This window comes from Rhipicephalus sanguineus, chromosome 3 (assembly GCF_013339695.2).
Source record: "Rhipicephalus sanguineus isolate Rsan-2018 chromosome 3, BIME_Rsan_1.4, whole genome shotgun sequence".
NCBI lineage: Eukaryota > Metazoa > Arthropoda > Arachnida > Ixodida > Ixodidae > Rhipicephalus > Rhipicephalus sanguineus.
In genome coordinates this window covers 31348902-31372299 of record NC_051178.1, presented here as the reverse complement: position 1 = coordinate 31372299, position 23398 = coordinate 31348902, and the positions used below count along the sequence as shown (strand labels likewise).

The following is a 23398-nucleotide window of genomic DNA, read 5'->3' as shown; positions in this document are numbered from 1 at the left end:
TACTGTTTGAAGCGAGCTCGGGTTACCTTAGAACGCGTAGTTATGAAGCGAGGTTCAGTAAAGAATAAAGATGTACTGTCGGCCGCAAAAGTTTGCGGGATCTGCAGCGCGTGGCCGAGCGACAGAAAACTGCAGTGCTGCGTCACCTACCGTGATGCGGCTGGTGTTGAGGCTATCGGCCGCCGCCTCCGCGATTAGATCCGGCAACGGCACGTTGTCTAAACGCACCGTAGCTAATCGCCGAGGCCGATAGCCTCAACACCCGCCGCATCACGGTAGGTGACGCAGCAATGCAGTTTTGCGTCGCTCCGCCACGCGCTGCAGATCCCGCAAACTTTTGCGGCCGACAGTACAGTACATGCTGTGGGAAAGCTAAGGAAACGACGTAGCATGTTCTGATTGAATGTGAAGGTATCCAGCCGGGTGTATGTTTGGGCATGAGCCTACATGAAGCCTTGGGTTTTAGTGACAACAATGCAAAGCTGAACACGTCCGCGATAAAAATAGGTAAGATACGGTTGGACTATTGGTGGCAGAAAAGTAGAGAGAAAGGACAAAAATAGTGGGTAAAATAAGGTCATTCTGCCATAAGGGGCAGAATGATAGGCCGGGAATTTATATTTTTTCTATGTTAAGATAGAATTAATCGAAATAGGCAAGGCATTAGGCCAACTTAAAAAAAGTGTTATTTTTTTTTAATTTTTGTCGAGCCTGGTGGCGCACGTCACCGCCCCGTTATAAAGGGTACGCTCACAGCATCCATCCATACATCGATCTAGTACCGGCTGTACAGCAAGAGTGGCGAGCTCGTGTGCGCCTCCGCCGTTTCGTTTGGGTCTCCCTTTCCGGAGATTCACTAAGGTACGGAGGTCGAGCCACTTTTCTTTTTGTTGTTGTTTGTTTTCTGACGTCATTGCCGTTTCCTTTTCTGTATTTCTTTCTCGGGCGGAGTGGCTGCATGTCTTCTGAAGTCATTCTCGTTTTTGTTTGTTTGTTTGTTTGTTTGTTTGTTTCTTTCTTTCTTTCTTTCTTTCTTTCTTTCTTTCTTTCATTCTTTCTTTCTTTCTTTTTTCTTTATCTCGCGCGGGTAGGGACAACGCTGTGCGGAGCGTGGACCCGACAGCGCCGACGGGCTGACACGGGCACATTTGATCGCAGGTTTGATCACGACATAGTCTGAGGTGCTACTGCATGGTCACTTTAATCGCGATTTGGATAACATCCGAGCCAAACACTATCCGTGTCGGCACTGATCGCGATCAAAAGTGTCGGTGCGACACCGGTATTATGGCGCTGTGTGTAAGCGAGCTCGACGACAACTCCGGGAAGGGGGACCTGTTTCGGTTCTATGCGCGGCCGCGCCGGATGCGATGGCGCTCCACGGAGCACGGCCACGCTGAGCCGTGTTCACCCTAAGAGTGAACGGCACTGTACACAGCGGCGCCTCGCTGTGAGAGTTCTGAGCCGATTGCCAGCGAATAAAGCGCGTTGACTGCAGCCTGATGGTGATATATATGCCCACCTCCCCCCCCCCCCCCCCTTTACGCAGTAATGCACGAAGCAGGCCTAACTTTCCTATTACGTGTGAGAGAAGCGCAATCTGCCAATCAATGGGGTGCTGGCCTTCGGTGACAGTCGTGTTTTGCACTGTGCTCATGTGTTTTCTGTTTTATTTGTACGTGTTTAGCTTTGTTCTACCTATACTACAATATAAATGGTGTTGCGTGACTGTGCCAATGAAGTATTTAATTCTTGCTCTAGTAGCTGCCTAATTAGTTGTTGTAGAACTTCGCGCTCTATGCTTTTCTATTTGCATGAATACGTATACCGCTATACAAGCGCGTGGCTTGAAGTCTTCTTTACTGCTAACCAGTCTTTGCAGACGCTAGTTCATGGTTTGCGGTATCACAAGGATTTCGATATCGCCAACACTTCACGAGATGGTGACGCTAAAATTCTGCATTCACATGTACCTCGGCATCTCGTAGTTTCGTTTAGGACGACGCCAAATGCATTATGCGATGTGCTTGAACGACAAAGTGGCACGCACATTGAAGGGATTTTGGCGAAAGCACGGTACGATGGTTACACCAAGCGCCATACCGACACGTGCATGCACCGACTTGTTAGAGTGCATACATGCCTCGGAAGGCGATATGCTTGCGTATATCCTGTAGGCATAAGTACAAGCATGATATTTTGCTAACACAACGGAATAAGTTGCCCGGTAGGACGTGCATGACGTTCGCACACATGCGAACACGGTGTGGCTAGCAGACGACGCAAGGAGCTATCCACACTACGGGGCTTCGTGCGCTCGCCACTAGGAGCCTTCTCCGTTTGATCTCGAGGCCACTAGCCTGAGCGCAAGTCAGTATGAGCACGACGGTAAGGGTCATAAGCAAGGAACGAATAAGACAGGATGAGCGCGAAAGATAGTATGACATACGCTATCACAAACGCTTTGGAAGCACGCCGAAACATCGCCATCTGACCTAACTGTACAAATGCGCTTTGGTGACGTTTTCCTATTTCGCCCCGTTCACATGAGACCCACCAGCACGAGTGCCGGATTCCAGTGCGGCATCATCGCCAGGCTGACTGCTCTCACTGCAGGGCAAAGGCCTCCCCACCCAATATGTTTCTTCTTTTTTTTTTTCGGTTAACCCGGTCCTGTGCTTGCTGCGGCCACATTATCCCCGCAAGATCCTTGATGTCATCGGCCCACCTAACTTTCTTCCTCCCCTGACGCTTGCCTTTTCTTGTAATCCAGTCTGCTACTCTTAATGACAACCGCTTATGTAGCCTTCTCTCTACAAGCCCTGCCCATACCCATTTCTTTTTGATTTCCACTAAGTTGTCCTTAACACAAGCTTTTGTCCTTAACACGAACAACTCTGCGGTTACGCCTATCATTTTCCTTTCCCTGGCTTGCTGCGTCGTCCACAATTTTAATTGAACCCTTTTTGTAAGCCTCCGGGTTTCTGCACAGTAGCGAGATACTGGTAAGAAGCAGCAGTTATATACTTTTCTATTGAATGATATTGGTCAACTTCAATTCATGATCGGAGAAGACCTGCCAAATGTCTTCGGCCCCTTCCTTTTTCTGATGATTTCAACTTCATGATTGGGATCTGCGGTCACGACCTGCCCTAAGTATTCCTTTGCCTCGCTACCTCTCTTAACCCGTTATTCTCTTCCGAAAGTGTGCTTCAATTTTCTCCATATTAATTTTCAGAGCCACCGTTCTGCTTTGGAACATCGCTATCTAGAGAGAAGAAACAGGAAAGTTTCTTCTCTCCAGATGGCGATTACCGTCAGCGACAACACGGTACATGACGTCAACCACATAAAACAAGCCAAGGATGACAAGGCGTCTTTTGACAAGGATAGGTCAAAACGCCGGCCGGCCTGTCTGCGGCACTTTCTTCTTTTTCATTTAATCTATCGGCACTCTCTGCTTCCATCCGTCGGCTCCCAGCTTTGTGACTTCGCAAGAAAAAGATAGAATGAGAGAAAGTACATGTAGAAAATTGATGTAAGGCGTATAATATCAAAACATTATCAGAAAAACGCATATGTACACACTACCACATTTGCAACGTGAAACAAATGACTAAAACACTAGACGTGAGTGCTCATCTCATATAGATGAAGGAAAACAAACATACACGGTGTATGCTGGAAAGAAGGAAGACATTCCTAGAAATAGTCACAATGTATCAGACGTATAGGCTACTAGAAGCACATAGCAATAATTAAGAGAATTTAGTGTTTTTTTCAATCAAAACTATCCTAATCATATGTTTGGAGATTGTACTTCCTATTGTCTAGAAGGCATTCGACTTCATTTAGCACAATAGGCACCTCAAATGTAATGTGTTGCTGTCCATAAATAGTTCGGGTCTTTGAGGCTCTTCTAAAATATGTGCGAGAAGGATACAGAGAACTCCGCGGACTCTGCGAACAATAAAGCTTCTTGCATTTTACGTACCGGAAAAGACTGAAATAGTATATTTGACAAACTTTCAGCATAAAATGCTTCAAAGATAGCGATTCGTTCTGCAGGTCACGTTTGCGGCCATGTAAATCCTCCAAGTCTCAGAGGACCTTTTTTTCTCTCAAAATAACAAGTTTGGAATAATTAACGTTATAGTCTCCCACACAAACGCGAAATAGAAGGGTCGAGAGTAGAATAGTATGAAAAAACGTGGTTTTAGCCACAGTGGTATTAAATGGCATAATTTGAACAAGCATCCAGTGTTTCTACTTCATCAGCCGTTAATTTTCCCAAGTGGTTATTCCAACATGTTTTCCTGTAACCACTCTCCCCCGAACGTTTGAGTGTTAGCCTGTTCTAAATACGGCCAAGATAGCAAATGTTCATGCTGAAGTTTTTCGGATTATTCACAGGGACAAACAGCATGTATTTAGTGTTATTAGAACTTATGCATTACTTGCTAAATTTCGGCCGTTATGAGAGTTAATTTAAAAAATGGTTCACCTTCCCTTCATGACCGATAGACAAGCACCCTCAATAAAGATATTAGTGTAGTCCGCATACCTTACTAGTTTGGGCAATCTGGAACGTGGCAAACGTCATTAATATATCAACATGGTAAGTTGGGCGAATTGGTTTAAGTTGATTTCGCTGAAACAGTGCGTTATTACAACACGAGGAGTGCACAGAACATGCGCTGTCCTGTGAATTCATCTTCTTGCCCTTCGTCTATAGTAACGAGCTGTTTTAACGAAATGATCAATAATATATATTGTAAGGATCCAAAATGAATCCATGCAGCACTTCTTTCTTTACTTCACGTACTCTGGTGGCTCGGTACAGAATGCAAGGTAAATGTAACTGGTGGCGAAGCTTCCATAGAAGCAGGGCTGGGCAAAGATACTTTGAAATTGTATCGCGATACGATACAAGATACTCAGGCAAGAAGTATTTGAGATACAGATACAAGATACTGCAACACTGATTGTATCCGATACGATACATTCAAAATGTATCTTAAGATACTTCGATACAGTCTCAAATTTGTTAATATATATCTATATAATGCAGCATTAAAAGCCTATGCACATAAATGTTCGCTTGAAACTGCGATCAAATGTGTTTCATTTGAATCAAAACTCTGTTAGTATCTCAAAAGTTTTGTAGTTCTTGTTCAGGGTATATATCTGTCATTCCGAAACAACTTATTGGCGTTGTTTTAGCTGCTTAACATGATAGCTCTTGATACATTTCGCTGATAGCGATCCTTGTTTGTAGCTTTTGTAATGAATGGGGGTCGCTGCTCTGCTTGCTGACCAGCGAGCGGGTTATCAACTAACGATATGAACTTCAATAAGAAGCCTTCGCACGATGGTGCAAATACCACTGCGGAGTTCTACCTCGCCGGTAAACATATTACGGTTTTCGCAATAAGGGATCACCGGACAGGTGTACGTCACCAAGAACATGTGCAGTCGAGAAACGTTTCTGACGTATTTTACAGTTGCGCAAAGCGCTGCAGGACACCGCCGCTATTTACACTCTTGCCACTTATAGATCCGATTACTTGATGATTAGCAACAGTAAAAGAATCCTAAGCGATGCAAACAAATGTAACGAAGTATAAAATAGAAAAGCGGTTCCGTATCAAACACAGCGAATAAGTATAGAAACACGATACAGGAAGCACCCCCAAGAGCTAAAAATAATTGTTGCGTTTTACGTCGAAAAACCACAATATCATTATGAAAGACGCTCTACGGAGGGCTACGGAAACTTTGACCACCGGGGGTTCTAACACCTACACATAAGCAAACGGGCCTCTACCATTTTCCCTCCATCGAAATGCCGCTACAGGAACTCAGGGCCAGCAGTCAAGCGCCATAAACACTAGACCACTGCGGAGGGTAACCCCTAATAGCTACGACAATTAAATTCAGTGCCCATCGAATATGGCGTATGTAAAACGACTCTTTGGGACGCTCATGAGAAAAACTTGAGCATTTGTTATAACAGTGTTTCTCCAATACCTTCGCGAACGTATTTAAGATGGCACCTACTGATTTACGTTATTATAATGCAAACTAGATTTTGCTATTTTACGCAGCCGTAAGCAGAATTGTCGTTACTGTATACTCCAGGCGCGCCCAGATTATTATATATTTGTTCTCAACATCACCTTTACATAAGTAAATTCAAGTGGAATATAAGTATGTAAAGCTATATACCACTTGAAGAACAGTATCAGAAATGACGCAGAGAGTTAAAACTAGGAATGAACCAGAGAGCTTACCTTGGCAGCACGTTAAAGGCATATTGCAGTAAGCAGACCGGCAGAAAAAAACAATACAGAGACATAGGTAATGTATGGGATGGAAAATAAGGACAGCTAAGCAAAAACTTCTGCTAACAATCAAATTACAATTTTAAAACTCCTTGAATAAAAGAAAAAACAGACGAACGCCGAGGTCTGTTAGTTGGTTGCTTGTTCTGTTAAATTCAGCATCGGTACCATTGGTGCTATAGCCGTTACAATCTCATTTGCAGATAAGTCAATCTCATTGCATGTAACGCAAACTTACATCCACGAGCTCCTTGAAATCGCCGATGTGTGAAACCCACGAGAGGCAAAACAACCCGCCATACTTGCATTCTTCAGACTTCGTAACGAAGCACCACACAAGAGGAACTTCGATAATGATTTCACAGCGGCATCAGGATGTGTGCGAAAGACGCCGCACGCATTCTAGTGCGCGGCACAGGAGAGTGGCTAAGTGCCAAGTGTCATGGCACTGACAAAACATAAAAAAAATAAAATAAACCATTAAACAACAAAAAAAATTATACGTCTGCAGCGAAAGCTGGAAGAGCGGCGTTTCTAGAGCCCGTTGTAAGCTATCTTGGAGCTACCAATACAAGTACACTAGCAAGGTACCCACTAGGCCATAAATCACAATTTTTGTGACGTTGGAAAGCACCTACTAAGCCAATATTCGTCATTCTGCGGAGAAGCCAGGCACCAGCTACACGTCTATAAGCCATTATGTGCACTTTGTTGAAGCGACGACTGATGACGATGAAGAATTATGGCTCAGCCCTTTGTAATGGGTTGGAAGCTTTAAATGGCCCACCAGTTATGTAATTTGCATTGGGTGACGCCCGGTCGCTATTTCCCTCTCCCGCCATGCTGTATAACATAGGCTGACGTGGGAGAGAGGGGGGGGGGGCGAAGAACTTTACTGAGACCCCGAGGAAATGGATCATGCGCTTATGGGCTTCCTTGGCAACCAATACAAGTGCACTTGCGAGGAACCCACTACGCTATAAATCATTATAATTTTTGAGAAGTAGGGAAGCAGGCACTATGCCATTTTTCGTCATTCTACGGAGAGCCGTGGTACCTGCTAAACGCATGTAAGGCATCATGCGCACTTTGTTGATGCTGTGCCTGATGGCGATGAAGATTTATGGCGGAGCCTTCTGTAATGGGTGGGAAGCATTCAACAACCTACTCGTTGCGCAATTCGCATAGTGTGACGCCTGGTTACAGAATTCGCGTTGTGCAACGCTTGGTGCTTCTTTTATTCTTCTACCATGCTATATTGCATATGTTAATGTGGTTCCTTCCCGACATGAAGCCTGTATAGGGTCTTTTTGCAAAGCAGTTTCAAGCACCGGCATGGCTCAGAGGTTTAATACTGGGCTCCCACGCAGAGGGCCCAGGTTCAAACCTGGTTCCATCCTGGAATTTTTTTTCTTATTTCGCTTTTTTTTTATTTCGAGCGATAGTGGTTACGGACACCGGCGGCGACGGCGGCGGACAACTACGGCGCCAAAAACGGCCACTGAAATGATCTCATAACAGCTTTCGCTGTAAAATTCTGCTGGGCGCAGACGATCGCGCGCCTGTCTGTAGAGACGACGCGAGCGCCACTTCGTAACTCTGCTCAACCAATACATCGGGACGCTCAGAGCTTATCGTCTATCCTCGCTGGAAAACTCTTGCGTTAAGATCAAATAATGTCACTGCCTTTAGTTTTATTCTGGTGACTTAGTGGCAGCAGTATCAGCTTGAGAAGCAGAGCTCAGCCAAGGTTTATTGCTTCGCACGGTGGTGGAGTGACCGCAGTATCTTGTATCTTAAGATACACGATACATTCTTCAATGTATCGGAAATACAGATACAGATATTTGTTTTGCGAGACGTATCGCGATACAGATACAAGATACACAAAGAGCATCTAAGATAGTATCGAAGATACATGTATCTTCGATACTGCCCAGCACTGCATAGAAAAGTCCATACGTTCAGAAAATCGCAGCTCGTCAGCTGCTCATGGGACTTAGCGCCATCTGTGTGAGGAGGGAACACTTCCTGGGGAACAAAAAATTAAGCGGATGTGACGCAATATTCGGAAAAAAGTGACGTCGTTTTGTTGGCACTAGCGCGATACTTGACCTCAAAATGGTTTTCTTAGGCCCCTGATCGCTGAGGACTACGGTGAGCCGGCAAGCCCTTGGCAAGTGCGCTTGAATCCAACGCTAGTTAAACTAATATCGACCCGTGACTAAACCGCTGTGTTTGAGTGTACCGCCGTCCAATTCGCCTTGGTTTTACCAAGAAACCTTAATCTTGGAGCTTTAATTCTGCGTTCGTGTCATCTTCCACAGCGTGAATAAAGTAGGCAGCAGCGTACCTCTCATGTTTGGAGCGTCGCTTATTTGCTTCGCACATGTGCACGGGCCTTAAAGAGCGCATTGCTTGTGTGCTTCAGTTTAACGAGAAAAAATGACGCCAGGTCACGCCAAAATGATATTTCAGTTTTACTCAATGATCACAATAACACAATTTTATCACACCCTACACAATGCGCAACAAATGTCGTAATAAGTACAAAAAGTGCGTACACTACATGCACTATGTTTTGCCTTAGGTTCCGATAAATTAACCTTACGTGTAACGTATCAAGACACGCGAATTGTAGCGCGACAGATAACTTAGCGATCTGCTCACCGATAGCAGGAAATAAAGTAGGCACTGCGTGTTTACGAAGGAAACCGGGCAGCAGGAATACTGATCCATGAAAATCCAGCAAGCACACTACTCCGAACCGTTGCCCCGGTGTCTTATCTAGGAGAAAGGACTCACAAGGCGTACGCGTGTTGCTATTGCATCCTTGGAACACCACATCGTTTCCGCGAGTACCGAGGAAAGCGTTCCGCGTTAAATGTTAGCGGCGTCGTGCCGTTGCCCGTTGAACACCGTAACCAACACGTTCACCAACGATGAAACGCACCTCGCAACTTCGCGCACCACCAAAAATCACCAAAAATCCAAAAATCAAATTCTTACCACAATAATTCACAGAACGCATGCAAATGCGAAACACCAGAACACGTGAGGGAGCCTTTCGTCGCAGACGAACTTATGAGCGCGCCTTTCCATGCACCGCAAGGGCTGCACTGAATAACAATGACGTGCGCCTCCCTTCAGGGGGCGCTAAGAAAAACGTTTTTCGTAATAATTAAACACTGTCATACATTCTTGGCACATTGCACCTACATAATATTGTTCGGGAAATAAATGTAATTTATAAATCATAAAAACATAAAGATGTATTTACCCTTGAATAAAACTTGATTTGTCGCTATTAGTTTTTGTTCCCTCCAAACATAGTCGCGCTTCAATCGCAGCACCCATAACTCTCCTTGCTGGTGTCGTTGGCAATAGGCTCTTAAACGCTTTTCGCCTGAAGCTTCGCGACCTATTTAGATCGACCTTGCAGAATGTGCTAATTTTGGTTAGTGTGCCCAACTGGTGGCTAATATTGGACAGTTCTGGATAATGTGGCTTAAGAGAACTTCTTGTTGGGCGGGTAAGTATTTGTTCATGTTAAAACTCTCTTAGGCACAAAAATCACAAACTGGTTAATTGCCGAGGGTGACGTCGTTTGTCATAAAAGTGTTAATGTCGCAAGATAAAATGTCCATGAGAAACATTCCATTAGGTGCCTGAAGTGAACGACAACTTTATTCATCGAGCGGTGAAAGGGCGAGGCGTGGGTTAGCCTGCGTAGGCTAGCCCACGCTTGTCAATGACGCCTTCAGCTCTTGCGAAGACCCGTGCCTAGTTGCCTCGTTCTGTGTTCAAGACAAGGGCATCCCATTGTGTAGGTTGACGAGACGAGATCGGTGGGCGGGAGATCCTCCGAGAAGTACCTGAAACAAATGTTCTTGCGGCGGCCCATATTACAGCTGCCATCTGATGGACTACTTCAGACAGAGGCCATGCGACCGCCGCCCGTCAGAAAGTGTTCTTAGATATCGTCACGTGGTCGTGACGTTGAACAAGGCAGCAGTCGGCGGGTTCTAGATGACTTTATTTGGGCGAACTTGTGCCCGGAAAATAAAAAGTCGCGATTCGAGCAATGCACGCTGTACACTGACAGCGGCGAACAGAGCGTGGTTAATCTGATCTGCGATAGGGCGCGTCAGCCTTTATACATGCGGCATCGAAGGTTCTAGCATTATCGCTGTTGCTCGCGAAAGCTCTCGAAGAAACTTGACTGCTCGCGTCTTAACAGAATTATACCAAACAATCGCGATGCTTCCCGAGCGCGGTTTGCGTCGAGCGTTGCTAGCAGCTTTTGTGAGTGAAACCCAAATACATAAAAATAAACCAAGAAACGCACCTGGCAATACTTAGTGTTCGCGCATACTCGATAGTACGAAACGTCAAACGCACGAATTTTGAGAGACCCAGTATGAGCTACAATATACGGCTTAAGCTCACAACATAGTGTGTAACTGAACTTGAAAAAGAAAGCATGCGTGTGATATCAGTATCATACCCTGAACGCGTGAGGAAACTAGTGTAGAGCTTTCAGTTTGGTCCATTTTATAATTATCTGGAAGCGGGTCGGGTGGAGTGTACTTTAGCCGCACGTGAATGCTTCACACGTGATTGCTGTCTAAGAGTCAGCTGGCATTGGTTTCGATAGTGCAGACGCTGCCCGCCAAGACGACATAGAGGTTCCACGCTCACCTGCTGCTTGCTTCCATAGAAAGCCTGTTTATTTTTATCGCGATAGCAATTATATGGACACCCTCGACGGGTTTTTGCTGTCGCCGTTATGTTTCGCATAAAGTCCAAATCGATAACATCCCTCCACGCACGTATGTTCTACCCGCGGGTCAAAGCGCGCGAGCGGTGGTGACGAACGCGGCTGAAGCAGAGATCAAACGAGCTGCTGGTGGTGGTGTAATACTTTATTTGTGCGAAGAGCTAAAAAATATTTTTAAATTAAAGAGCAGCGTTCTGGGCGGCCTTCAGGCTGCCGGCTGTGGCGTCCAGGCCGTGCCTAGTCGCGACGTCCTGCGCCCAAGTCACCAGTAGAAGTTGGAGGACATCCGGCCTGGTGCTGGACGAACAGCCTCCCACTGCTGCAGACCTATTAGGTGCCAAGAGGCCCTTCTCCGTCGCTCGGAGGGCGTATGCCACATCACCAGCGTGCGAGGCCTGCGGTCGAATGCTGCTCATGCAGAGAGGAAACGCCCCGCCCGTCTTGAAGGAGCATGAAGGGACGCGCGGGGCGGGCGGTGTCGCTTGAGCAGCAACTCTGACCTTTGATTATAAGAACGTGGTCGCGATCGCTGGCGCGCACGCTATCTCGGCAGGCACAAGCAGACGGCTCATATACCTTTCTGTGTGCTGTGCTCTTAACGCGAAGAGACTGAGAAAAGCGCTTCTCTCCCTGGAATGGCGTATTCTCTTACACCAGCGCTTTGTAGAGTTACGCGAGACCGGATCTAAAAGAGTTAGCTGCGAGCTTTACTTCCTATAACATTACATTTTGTTTCTATTGCGCTGATTGCTTCCCCTTTGCGGTGAAACTGATCTTTTTTTATAGATGAATGATATAGTATAGGCCGCGATGTGTACTGGTTTGCCCTGGATGCAGTACGGTGGAGCGAACGGGTTCACCTTGAATCTGCATGTGCGGCAGTGTACTTTAGGTCACTTTAAGAAAATCACCACGATGTTACGCGTTCGCAGACCCGCTCAGCTGAAGGAGCAGCTTCGTCGGCGCATCTCGGACGTGGTGTCGTGCGACCTGTTCAACCGCGAGAAGGGCAAGTTCCTGCCTGAGAAGCAGGACCGTGAAGGCGTCTACGACGTGGTCGTCACCTCCATGCTTCTCGAGGCTGTCATCCCGGACCTGGACACATACGCCAGAGTCATCAAAAGGCCAGTCACTTTTGTTGATCGTCGTATTCGAAAAACCACTGCGGGGCTATAGTCGGTGACAGCCTTAGAATAAATATAAGCTCCGCCCACGAGGCCGCATTGCTCATATTTTGCATGCCTCCACGCTACAAAGGAAGTAGTTCCTAGACAATAGCAGGGTGATTCCACGTAAGATCGAACAAACGATGGCTGGTCGACGTCTCATATTTATTTCAAAATTTTATATATTATTGCCTGATGAGTGGAAAGAAGAGATCCGCAATTTGTTTTGCCGCCAAAAATTTTTTCGAAGCACAGGAAATCAATAATGACGAAGAGGTGGAGTGGAGCGCTCATCCGCTCTGCTGTTTTGGCCAACTTTCGTTATGAATTGCACCAAATATATTAAAGTTAGGTAACTGAAATTTCTTTAACTAAATATATGCATGTTTTGACTTCTGCTCAGATATTATTAGTTTGTATGTGTAGTGTAGATGTTTTTATAAAAAACCTCAAAATTGGCCCAAGGAACGTTATTTTCTTTACTTTGAACGCCCTTATTTCAAAAAAGACTTGTACCAGAGCAACAAAAATCCGGCATTACGTTCTTCGCATGCTTATCTACCAAACTGCTGAATCTTATAATTATATAACGTTTCAGTAAAGGGATATGATCGGGCTAAGTTCAAGAAAACACCGAACAAAAACCCCACTTTTTACACTTCTTAAAATTTGTCCACTTATTCTCCTCCACATCAGCTTTCGCAATCATTGAAAACATGTTGCATAATGTTGTTGCACTAATAGTTACGGCCCCTCCAATAAGACCCTTAGGCAAGGAGTGGCAATTCTGACTTCTTGCCCAGCAAGTTTATAAAATGCAGGCAGGATTGAATTTCTTTTTATTAAAAGGCCAGCAGGTACCGAAAAAGGTGTCGCCGGCACTGAAGACGTTAATTTTGAAATTATTGGGTCGCTGCAGCGGCCACGAGCGCGGGTCTATCGAGTAGGCGCGCGCGCACCCGAGATGCTCGTTGTAAGAGACGGCGCAGTGAGAGCTCATTTTCGCGTCCTCAGACCGATTGAGTTCGAAACAGCAACACCTCTCGGGTGACATGAACGCACGTGCAGCGGTAGTGGCAGTGATCTGGTTAATGACGTCGATTTCTTTTTCAGGGGGCATAAGAATGTCATCGTTAAATTGTGCGTTCCGTGAAGAGCTTTCATTTGCCACAAGTTGTTCGACATCCGCAGTAGACGCGTGTGGCACACTGCATTTATAAAAGCCGCCACACAACTGGCAAGCAAAGCACGCGATGAACCGTCGGCCTGCGCGCGCCACCACGCTACGCGGCGGGACCGGCACGAGACTGCTGGTGCGTGAAAGAAGAGACCGACGAAGTTCGGAACAGCGAGCAAGGGACATTCTTGCCGAGGATTTAACTCTTGAGTTTACGGGCACAGGTTCGCCCTAAGTAAATAATTTTTATAGTAGCAGGCGCTGTATTTATTGGTTACATTCTGGTGGAGGTGCGGGGTATGATTCCAAGCCCACCACAGGCTAGGGAGCGTAGCCAAGATCCCAGAAGATTAGAGCCAGCGGAATTAACGCCTGTTCACCAACGCACGAGTCGTCGCTTACGTGGTGAGCAGCCCGAGTTTGGCCCCCTCTTCGATTCGTCGAGACTAGCGGAGACCGTAAGCACAGACGCCACTACGATGGCAGCCCAATCGACGCCATCTCCATCTCACATTGTCGTGGATTCACCCCGGACACCAGAGGTCTTCCACGGCGACACTTTCGAAGATGCCGAAGACTGGCTCGATGGCTTCGAGCGCGTTGCCAGTTTGAATGGTTGGGACGAAGCCCGGAAACTTCGTTACGTTTACGTGGCACTACAAGATTCTGCACGTACGTGGTTTGAAAACCACGAAGCGTCCTTGTCATCGTGGGAGGACTTTCGACGAGAGCTAATTGCTAGCTTCCCGAACACGGATCGCAGAGAGAAGGCAGAGGCCGCTCTACAAGCGAGGAACCAGCGGAACAACGAGAGCGTGGCCATGTACATTGAAGACATGTCGCGGCTCTTCAGCCGAGCCGATTCAAACATGGCCGAGGACAAGAAGTTGCGGCACCTAATGCGCGGAGTGAAGGAGGAGATTTTTGCGGGCCTGGTGCGTAATCCGCCGCGCACTGTAGCAGAATTCAGGTCAGAGGCAATGACCATGGAGAAGGCACTGCAGCAACGTGCACGACAGTACAACAGGGACCTAAGCGTCTCTTCAGCTAGCGCGGTGTCAGCAACCCTCACCAGCAACATCGACGTTCTGAGGGAAGTGGTGAGGGCTGTCGTAAGGGAGGAGCTGCAGAAACTGCAACTGACCCAAGGTCCTCCAGCGATGCCTTCACTCGCAGACTTTGTGCGTGAAGAAGTGCGGCAAGCAATCCTTCAAACACAGCCTCAGGTGATGCACTGCGCACAACCGGAACCTCACCCACAGTTATCGTACGCGCAAGTTGTACGACAAAACCTTGGACGCACGAACTATGCTCAGGCTGCCGTTATGCCCCCGACACTTCCTCGCAGTACGCCACCACCCGTGCCGGAAGGAAGACCCCGCAAAAGCGATGTATGGCGCACTGCAGATCGACGGCCCCTCTGCTACCACTGTGGGGAGGCAGGCCACCTTTATCGGACATGCCATTATCGTCGGGTGGGACTACGTGGCTTCCCAGTGAACGCACCCTGCCCTCGGAACGGTGAGCGCCCCTACCCAATTGAACAGTTTTTAACTTCGCGCTATGCATATCAGAATAGTCAGCAACGTGAATCACGGTCGACAGCACCAATGCGCAATCGGTCGCCGAGTCCACGACCTTCATCTGCCTTCCCGAGGCGTCGTTCATCAAGTCCTCGACGGGAAAACTAGAACCAGCGACCTGTGGAGGCAAGGCCGCTGATTCTCAGAAAACTGAAGACCCTCCATCGCTAACCGGACCAGACGACGGCAGTGACGCAATAACGAATAAGTGCAGTAATGGTGACGTTACCTCCGAACTGCAAGTCACCATCGACGACTACGAGGCTATTGCGCTAATAGACACCGGTGCAGGCTACTCAGTAATAAGTAGCCTGCTCGCAAAGAAGCTGAAGAAAGTGCTCACTCATTGGAGCGGACCTCAGATACGTACCGCCGGAGGGCACTTGGTCAACCCCGTAGGATTGTGCACGGCGAGAATAGGAATAAGGGGCCTCGTGTACGTCAGCTCCCCGAGTGTTCCCGTGAACTGATTCTAGGCATGGAGTTCTTGCAAGCAAACAGTGCAATCATCGACTTGCAAAAATCTCAAATTTATTTTTCTACGGCGAATGCGGTCGCCATGTGTCCTACGAAGCAACCAATCGTTTCGCCTCTCCGTATTGTGGACGAAGGTGTGACCGTGCTGCCACGTAGTAGCGTGACAGTTGCTGTGGGAAGCGACGTTTTTCGTGACTATGCTGGACTAGCTGACAGAAATATCGGACTTCTACTCGAAAAAGGAATATGCGTGGCGAGAGGTTTAGTGAATGTGCGTGACGGATGTACGGATGTACTATTGACCAACTTTAGCAACGAGGTACAGCATATTGCAAAGGGAACAGCCATAGCATCCCTTCATGACTACGAACAAGTCTCGGATGTTTGCACTGTAGATAAAGCACCTCCAGCTTCCTGGACAGCAGACCATGTCCTTCAGTCAATAGACATTGACCGAGAGCTGTCATCCCCACAGAAAGACCAGATTGTGGATTTAATTAAGGAATTCGCAGAGTGTTTTTCCACTTCGTCGAAAGTCAGACGTACTCCCGTCGCAAAGCACCGCATCGTAGTCGAAGGACATGTTAGACCTGTATGTCAGCATCCATACCGAGCGGCTCCGAAAGAAAGGGAAGCAATAAAGAAGCAAATACAAGAGATGCTCGAGGACGACGTGATACAGCCATCCAAAAGCCTGTGGGCATCACCGGTAGTACTTGTCAAGAAAAAGGACAACACCCTGCGGTTCTGTGTTGACTACAGAAAACTGAACCTCGTCACGAAGCGGGATGTTTACCCACTTCCACGAATCGACGATACCCTAGATAAATTACGTAATGCTCACTTCTTTTCATCTTTGGATTTAAAAAGCGGATACTGGCAAATCGAAGTGGACGAACGAGACCGTGAGAAGACGGCATTTGTGACACCCGACGGACTCTACGAGTTCAAAGTACTTCCGTTTGGTTTGTGTTCTGCTCCCGCTACCTTTCAGAGGATGATGGACACTGTGTTGTCTGGACTCAAATGGCAGTCCTGCCTTGTCTATCTTGATGACGTAGTAGTTTTTTCAACTACCTTCGAGCAACACATACAGAGATTGAGAACTGTACTGGATGCTATTCGCGCGGCAGCACTGACGATCAAACCCGAAAAATGCCACTTCGGATTTCGCGAGCTTCGGTTCCTCGGGCACATCGTTAGTTCTGCAGGTGTGCGCCCAGACCCCGAAAAGATCACTGCGGTTGAAAACTTCCCAAAGCCACGAGACAAAAAGGCCATGAGACGTTTCCTGGGGCTTTGTGCTTACTACAGGCGCTTCGTTGAAAACTTCTCCAAGATCGCCGAACCACTGACACGGCTTACAAAGGAAGGTGTACCGTTCGTCTGGCAGAAAGAGCAAGAAGACGCCTTCTCTGAGTTACGACGCCGTTTGCAGTCGCCTCCTATACTTGCTCATTTTGATGAAAACGCCAAAACAGACATTCATACGGACGCCAGTAACGTTGGCCTCGGTGCTATTGTTATTCAGTGGCAGAACGGAGAAGAAAAGGTTATCGCTTACGCAAGCCGGACTCTGTCGAAAGCTGAATCAAATTATTCAGCTACAGAAAAGGAATGTCTCGCAGTTATATGGGCCATCAGTAAGTTTCGGCCTTATTTATACGGAAGACCATTCCGAGCAATCAGCGACCATCATTCATTGTGTTGGCTGGCGAATCTGAAGGATCCTTCTGGAAGACCTGCTAGATGGAGCCTGCGTCTGCAGGAATATGACATCACCGTCGTCTACAAGTCCGGCCACAAGCACAATGACGCGGATTGCTTGTCACGTGCACCAGTCGAGACCTCATCTCCTGAACATGAACAAGATTCCGCATTTCTTGGAGCTGTGAACGTGTCAGAGATGGCTCACGATCAGCGAATGGACCAAGAATTACTCCTTCTCATCCAGCACTTAGAGGGGCAGCAGGTCAAAGTACCACGAGTTTTCGTCCGCGGATTACGTTCCTATGTTCACCGGAACAACGTGCTCTACAAGAGGAACTTTGAACGCACTGGTGAGACCTTTCTGCTTCTCATTCCATCATCACTGCGAGCGGAATCTTAGAAGCGTGTCACGATGACCCTTCGGCAGGCCACTTGGGCGTTAGCAGGACTTTGGCAAGAATCCGCCAGAGATATTACTGGCCGAAATTAATGAATTCTGTAAAGCACTATGTCAGATCATGCCGAGAATGCCAAAGGCGCAAGATACCGCCACTGAAACCAGCAGATCTGTTGAAACCGATAGAGCCACCGAAAGGACCATTTGAACAGGTGGGAATGGACTTGTTAGGGCCATTTCCTGTCTCATCGTTGGGAAATCGGTGGATAATTGTAGCAACAGACTACATGACCCGATATGCCGAGACGTCGTCTCTCATAAAAGGAACCGCGAATGAAGTGGCTCAGTTTTTCGTCACCCAGATAGTGCTGCGGCATGGCGCTCCTAAGGTTGTCATAACAGACAAAGGAACAGCGTTCACTGCCAGGTTGATGCAGTCTGTCATGAAAGTGACGCATACCGACCACAGAAAAACGACAGCGTACCATACGCAAACAAATGGTTTAATTGAAAGACTCAACAGAACGCTGGCTGACATGATCGCAATGTACGTGGACGTCGAGCATCGGACATGGGACAGTATTCTACCGTATGCTACATTTGCGTACAATACTGCAGTACAGGAGACGACCCACTTCACACCATTTCAACTTGTTTACGGTCGGACGGTAACAACGACTTTAGACGCGATGTTGCCTGTAAACAATACGAATGAGGGTGACCCTGATATCAGCGAATACATAGAAAAGGCGGAAGAGGCACGACAGCTGGCAAGGCACCGTATCATTCAACAACAGGACGTCGACACACATCGTTGTAATCTAAGGCGAAGAGACGTACAGTACAACCCCGGAGACCAAGTGTGGGTGTGGACGCCTGTACGTGCACGTGGCCTATCCGAAAAGCTTATGCGGCGCTATTTTGGCCCTTACAGGGTTCTTCGCCGGCTAGGTACCTTAAACTACGAGGTGATCCCCGAAGGTCAAGTGTGCCCAACACGACGCAGGAATCTCCCAGAAGTCGTACATGTAGTACGAATGAAACCGTACTACGAAAGGAACTGAACAACCGAGCTGGCACATGTTCTCAAACAACAAGAGCAGCCGTATACTTTGAAAACAGTCGGCCTTCTGTACGCATCGGGACGATGCGTGCTACGAGGGGGACAAATGCCACAAGTTGTTCGACATCCGCAGAAGACGCGTGTCGCACACTGCATTTATAAAAGCCGCCACACAACTGGCAAGCAAAGCACGCGATGAACCGTCGGCCTGCGCGCGCCACCACGCTACGCGGCGGGACCGGCACGAGACTGCTGGTGCGTGAAAGAGACCGACGAAGTTCGGAACAGCGAGCAAGGGACATTCTTGCCGAGGATTTAACTCTTGAGTTTACGGGCACAGGTTCGCCCTAAATAAATAATTTTTATAGTAGCAGGCGCTGTATTTATTGGTTACAATATCAACAAGCACATAATAAACACTGGCACTCGATATGCACTTCTTCACAGCATCGTCACTTAATGAGAGAAACGGCACTGTGTGCGCTCCCGCGTAATAGCGCTGTGCTAATGTGCTACGCATGTGCTCATGCATACACTACCACACTGCCCTTCAGCAACACGGGAGGCAGAGGTTCGTAGCTTGAGCCGCGAATGCGCGAAGGCGTTCCACGTCCCGCTGGCCTCTGTCTCGCTCCACCAAGGCAGGACATTCGTCCATCGACATTGTTGCCTTTCTGCAGCGCTATTGCAGCAGTTTTGTCAGTTGGTGCTATCACACTGGAAGCAGTCAGCGGCGGAGCAACACCGTTTGTACACGAGGAAGCTGCATTACTCCGACAACGAGCCGTCACACGCTAACACGAAGCGAAAGGCAAAGAACGTAACTGCGTCTAGGGCGACTCCCGGATGCTAGCGCGGCCAGTGTTTTTCGCGGGTATTGAGACGCTTTAACCATGGCTTCCGCGCCATGGTTAACGCGCAATCTCGGAGGCCACGCTTTAACTGCGTAGTCGCCGAATCGTTCAGAATATCGGCGCTAGTAAGTGCCATGACGCATTACTTCGCTTCTCCGCCCACAGACGGCGGCACCATCCCGCCCGGCCTAGGGTGCCTCAATGCCAGCGTTCCTTCGTACAGTGTGGTGACACCCATTATAAACGCCGCCGCCATATTGGGTCAAACAGTGCAAAGTGGTGACACCCATTGGCCACGCCGCTGCCATACTGTGTAAAACAGTGTAGCTAGCGCTTTGTGTAATGTTGCCATATTTGTCTAACACTAAAGTGAACATGAGTAGGGTGCCTCGATCACAGCATTCCTTCGCACAGGGTAGCTGCACGCATTGACCGCGTCGCCGCCGTATTGGGTCAAACAGCGGACGCTGTCACCTCCAACGTTTTTAGAAACGTTGGTCACCACCCTCTACGAAGGAACGGTGCCATCGAGGCGCCGTAGCCCTGCCAAGAGAGAACACCATGCGAGAGAGAATGTGTGAGAGATATAAGGCTTGTATTAGGGGCGATGCACCTAGGCTTATCCGATGTGTGGTGTGCAGTGAACTCACTGCGGTCATGTAGGGTATCGCCACTATGTTGAAGCGCTTCGAAGACGCCACCGTCTCATTCACAGCAGCCTTGACACACATCGCATTGCTTTCGCCATCTTTCACCGAAATTCCGAATTTCGTGGCGTGTGACAAGAACCAGCTGTCTGGCTGCAAGTGATCAATTCATTGGCCCGTCGACACGTTTTGCCTACCGACATAAAAATATCGCTTGCCGAAAGCAGACTGCCCGGTTCCGCGAAGGCGTGGCATCGATACGATGGCTATAAGTACAAATCCTGAACCGAATGGAGTACAGCCTTCATCACTGCCTTCGGCCCGCTTCCCTCCGCGTACAACAACCACCTCATGCGCATGCGATCGTGTCGGCAGGCTACCTCTGAAGACGTTCGTCAATACGTCTACGATAAACTCAGTGGCATTACATGGATCTCTCCAGCTGCCCGCCAGTACGTCGTTGATGGGTTGGTCGACTCTACCCATGCTGCCATCCTATCTTTCCAGTATTCTGAAGCGTCACCACAGGTTTTAGCTCGCAAGGGAGCCGAATTGCAGCAGAATACTCGCCGTCGTCTGAGATTCGACACGTCACTGGCCGAACGTTCAGTGGCCGCGGGCAGCGCCCGGCCGTCGTCAGCGCCCGGCCGTCGTCCTTGTTAAAAATAAAAACGGATCGTTGCGTTTTCGCGTAGATTACAGGCAGCTCAACAAGCGTACAACGATAAAGTCGTACCCTTTACTCCGCATCGACGACGCTGTTGATACCGTACCTCACTGCAAGTTATTTTCGTCGCTTGGTTTATGTGCAGGCTACTAGCAGATCAACGTCGCGGAGGTCACGTCAATCACCGGCATTTTTCCAAGGGGGACACGTCCGACTAAGTGCTTTGGCACAGTGCGCTGGCAGATGTCACAAGAGCGCACAAATCGTGTCACCTCAGCCTGCACGCCCGGCCAATAGAATTCTTCTAGAATCCTATCAGTTGTTCGTTTAATACCTTGGTGGCCTGCCATAACTCCCTCATGTGCCATCCTAAGGACAAACTGGCGGAGGCTTTGCGGAAGAACCAGTCGGTCAACTTCCTTCCTCGTTAGCGATCTGTAGTGTCGGTGAAGTATTCCCTTAAGCAAAACATACTCTATGTTTGCTGATCGCTTCGTCATCGTCTTCCCGATCGCCGAAAAACAGCTCTCCAAGGTGCGATCTTCTCTCTGCAACTTTTCAAGAACTTGTGGGGTCACATCTAGTGCGTTCGATGCCGCCACAGGTAACTTCATGTCCCTGGTCCCTCGTGTTGTCGCTGCACTCAAAGTCGGTAAGTCTGGTGACACGCTTGAATATGGAACAGGCTGCACTGCTGGTGCCGACTCCTTATGCAGTCTTGCGACATCCGACAGGTGATGTGACGTGACATAACCAGAAGGGAAGACTACCCCGTCGATGTTGCCGAGAACGACATCATAGAGTGGCTTTTCCATGCAGAGTGCCAGTGTCGGTCCTCGGAAGAACGGAGAGTCGATGTATACCCTTGCCTCGGGAAGCTGCCTCGACGAGCCGTCGAGAAGGTGCACAGTACGTGTGATACCGGTCAAATTCTTTTCAGGTACCAGCGAACTTTGACCACCACGGTATTGCATCTCGAGTCTCTAAGCACCATCACAGGCTGTCCATCGAGATATCCGGTTGCCGTTGGCATCTCTTGTCTTAGCAGACCAAGACAAATATCTTCTTTTGCCGATGATGTACTTTCCTCTGCTGATGAAGGGGTAGAATCCAAGTTCTCCTTGTTTCGGGCAACAGGCGCACGGTCATAGTCGGCAACAGCACTTGGCGCCTCCTTGTTGCGGCTCTTTACATTTGGACACTCGTCCGCTTGATGGCCGTGTTTCCTGCACTTCCAGCAAGACGAGGGCTTCGGGCCTTGTGACCGCGTCCAACAGTCTGCAGCGCGATGACCTTGCTTGCCACATAAAAAGCACTGCACTTTTGCTTTTCCGGCCTCTTTTTCTCGGCTCTTGCTCGGCAAGTCTGCTTTTTCACTTGGTCTTTCCTGTTTCCCTTTGGCGATATTTGTCAGGCCTTGCGCTTCCAGATAATGGTCAGCCGTTTCGGCTAGCTGATCGAGCGTGCGGCATCCTCGCTCTTTCAAGAAGATGGCAAGTTTCTCATCGCATCTCAGCAAAAACTGTTCGAATACAATGCTATCCCTCAATGCGTCATACGTTTTTTCTGTTTTCGCCATCTGACGCCAATGATCGAAATAACCGAGCAGCCGACCAGCAAATTGTCGCCCTGTCTCGGAATTCTCCGGCTTAGCTTCGCGACACTTTTGCCGATATCCTTCTTCGGTGTAACGAAACCTTTGCAACAACGTTTGCTTCAGCTTCTCGTAGTCTGTGGCATCCTCCGCAGCCATACGACTGACAATACTCAAGGCTTTTCCTGAGAGGCATAAGCTTAATAGAGCGCCCACCTGTCGCTTGGCCATCCCTGGCTGGTGGCTACCCGCTCGAAGCGCTGAATGTACGCGTCGAGTTCGTCGCGGCCCTCATTGTAGGGAGGAATAAGCTTGTGGGGGCTCCTGAACGCTTTGCTGCTGGTTTCCACGCGCTCTCCACCGGTTCCAACCGTCCCAGCCGTGCGCTCAGCAAGACGACACTTAGCTTCCAGCAGACTTTGTTCCGCCGCCAGACGAGCAATCTCCTGTTTGTGCGCTATTCGCGACGCGTCCCTATCCTCAGCGCGTCTGTCACGCTCTTTCTTCTGCTGCTCCTCAATCCACTCTTTCAATTCATTACCCATTAAGCCATGTTCCTTGCCAATCGGTATATAATTCTCCCAATCCATTTCCGCCCACTGCACAAAAGAGAAGCGCGGCTCTGAAAGTTGGAGCTAGAGCTTGGTCCTGTCGCGAACGCCAGAAAATTGTGATGTTTAGGACAGTTCGAACACTTCCCCTATTGTGCAGCGGCGCAGGAAGCAGACAGGGAGACGTATTTAAACATTTATGTACAAAATATAAGGATATCAAAAGTTGGTGGTGTCGGTGCCGTCGGGACTCCGACCACCCAGCCCACGAGGAGGAAGAGTCCCGTGGTCTCACGGCTTGCGAGCAGCGGTGGCGGCGTCTAAGAGATGCCGGGACCAGCGCGACCTCGGACCTTTATTTCGACGTCCTGATCGCAACCCGGGCGTA

The 23398-nt window shown here is 48.5% G+C and overlaps 1 protein-coding gene across 1 annotated transcript in view; it reads left to right on the top strand.

Annotated features, from left to right (window-relative positions):
* LOC119385365 (indolethylamine N-methyltransferase-like) overlaps positions 1-23398 on the top strand; it is a 74386-nt gene that overhangs the window by 48016 nt on the left and 2972 nt on the right. Inside the window, exon 4 of the mRNA XM_037652817.2 lies at positions 12057-12248. Within this exon, the coding sequence (XP_037508745.1) occupies positions 12057-12248 (192 nt within the window). The remainder of the gene's footprint in view (positions 1-12056; positions 12249-23398) is intronic.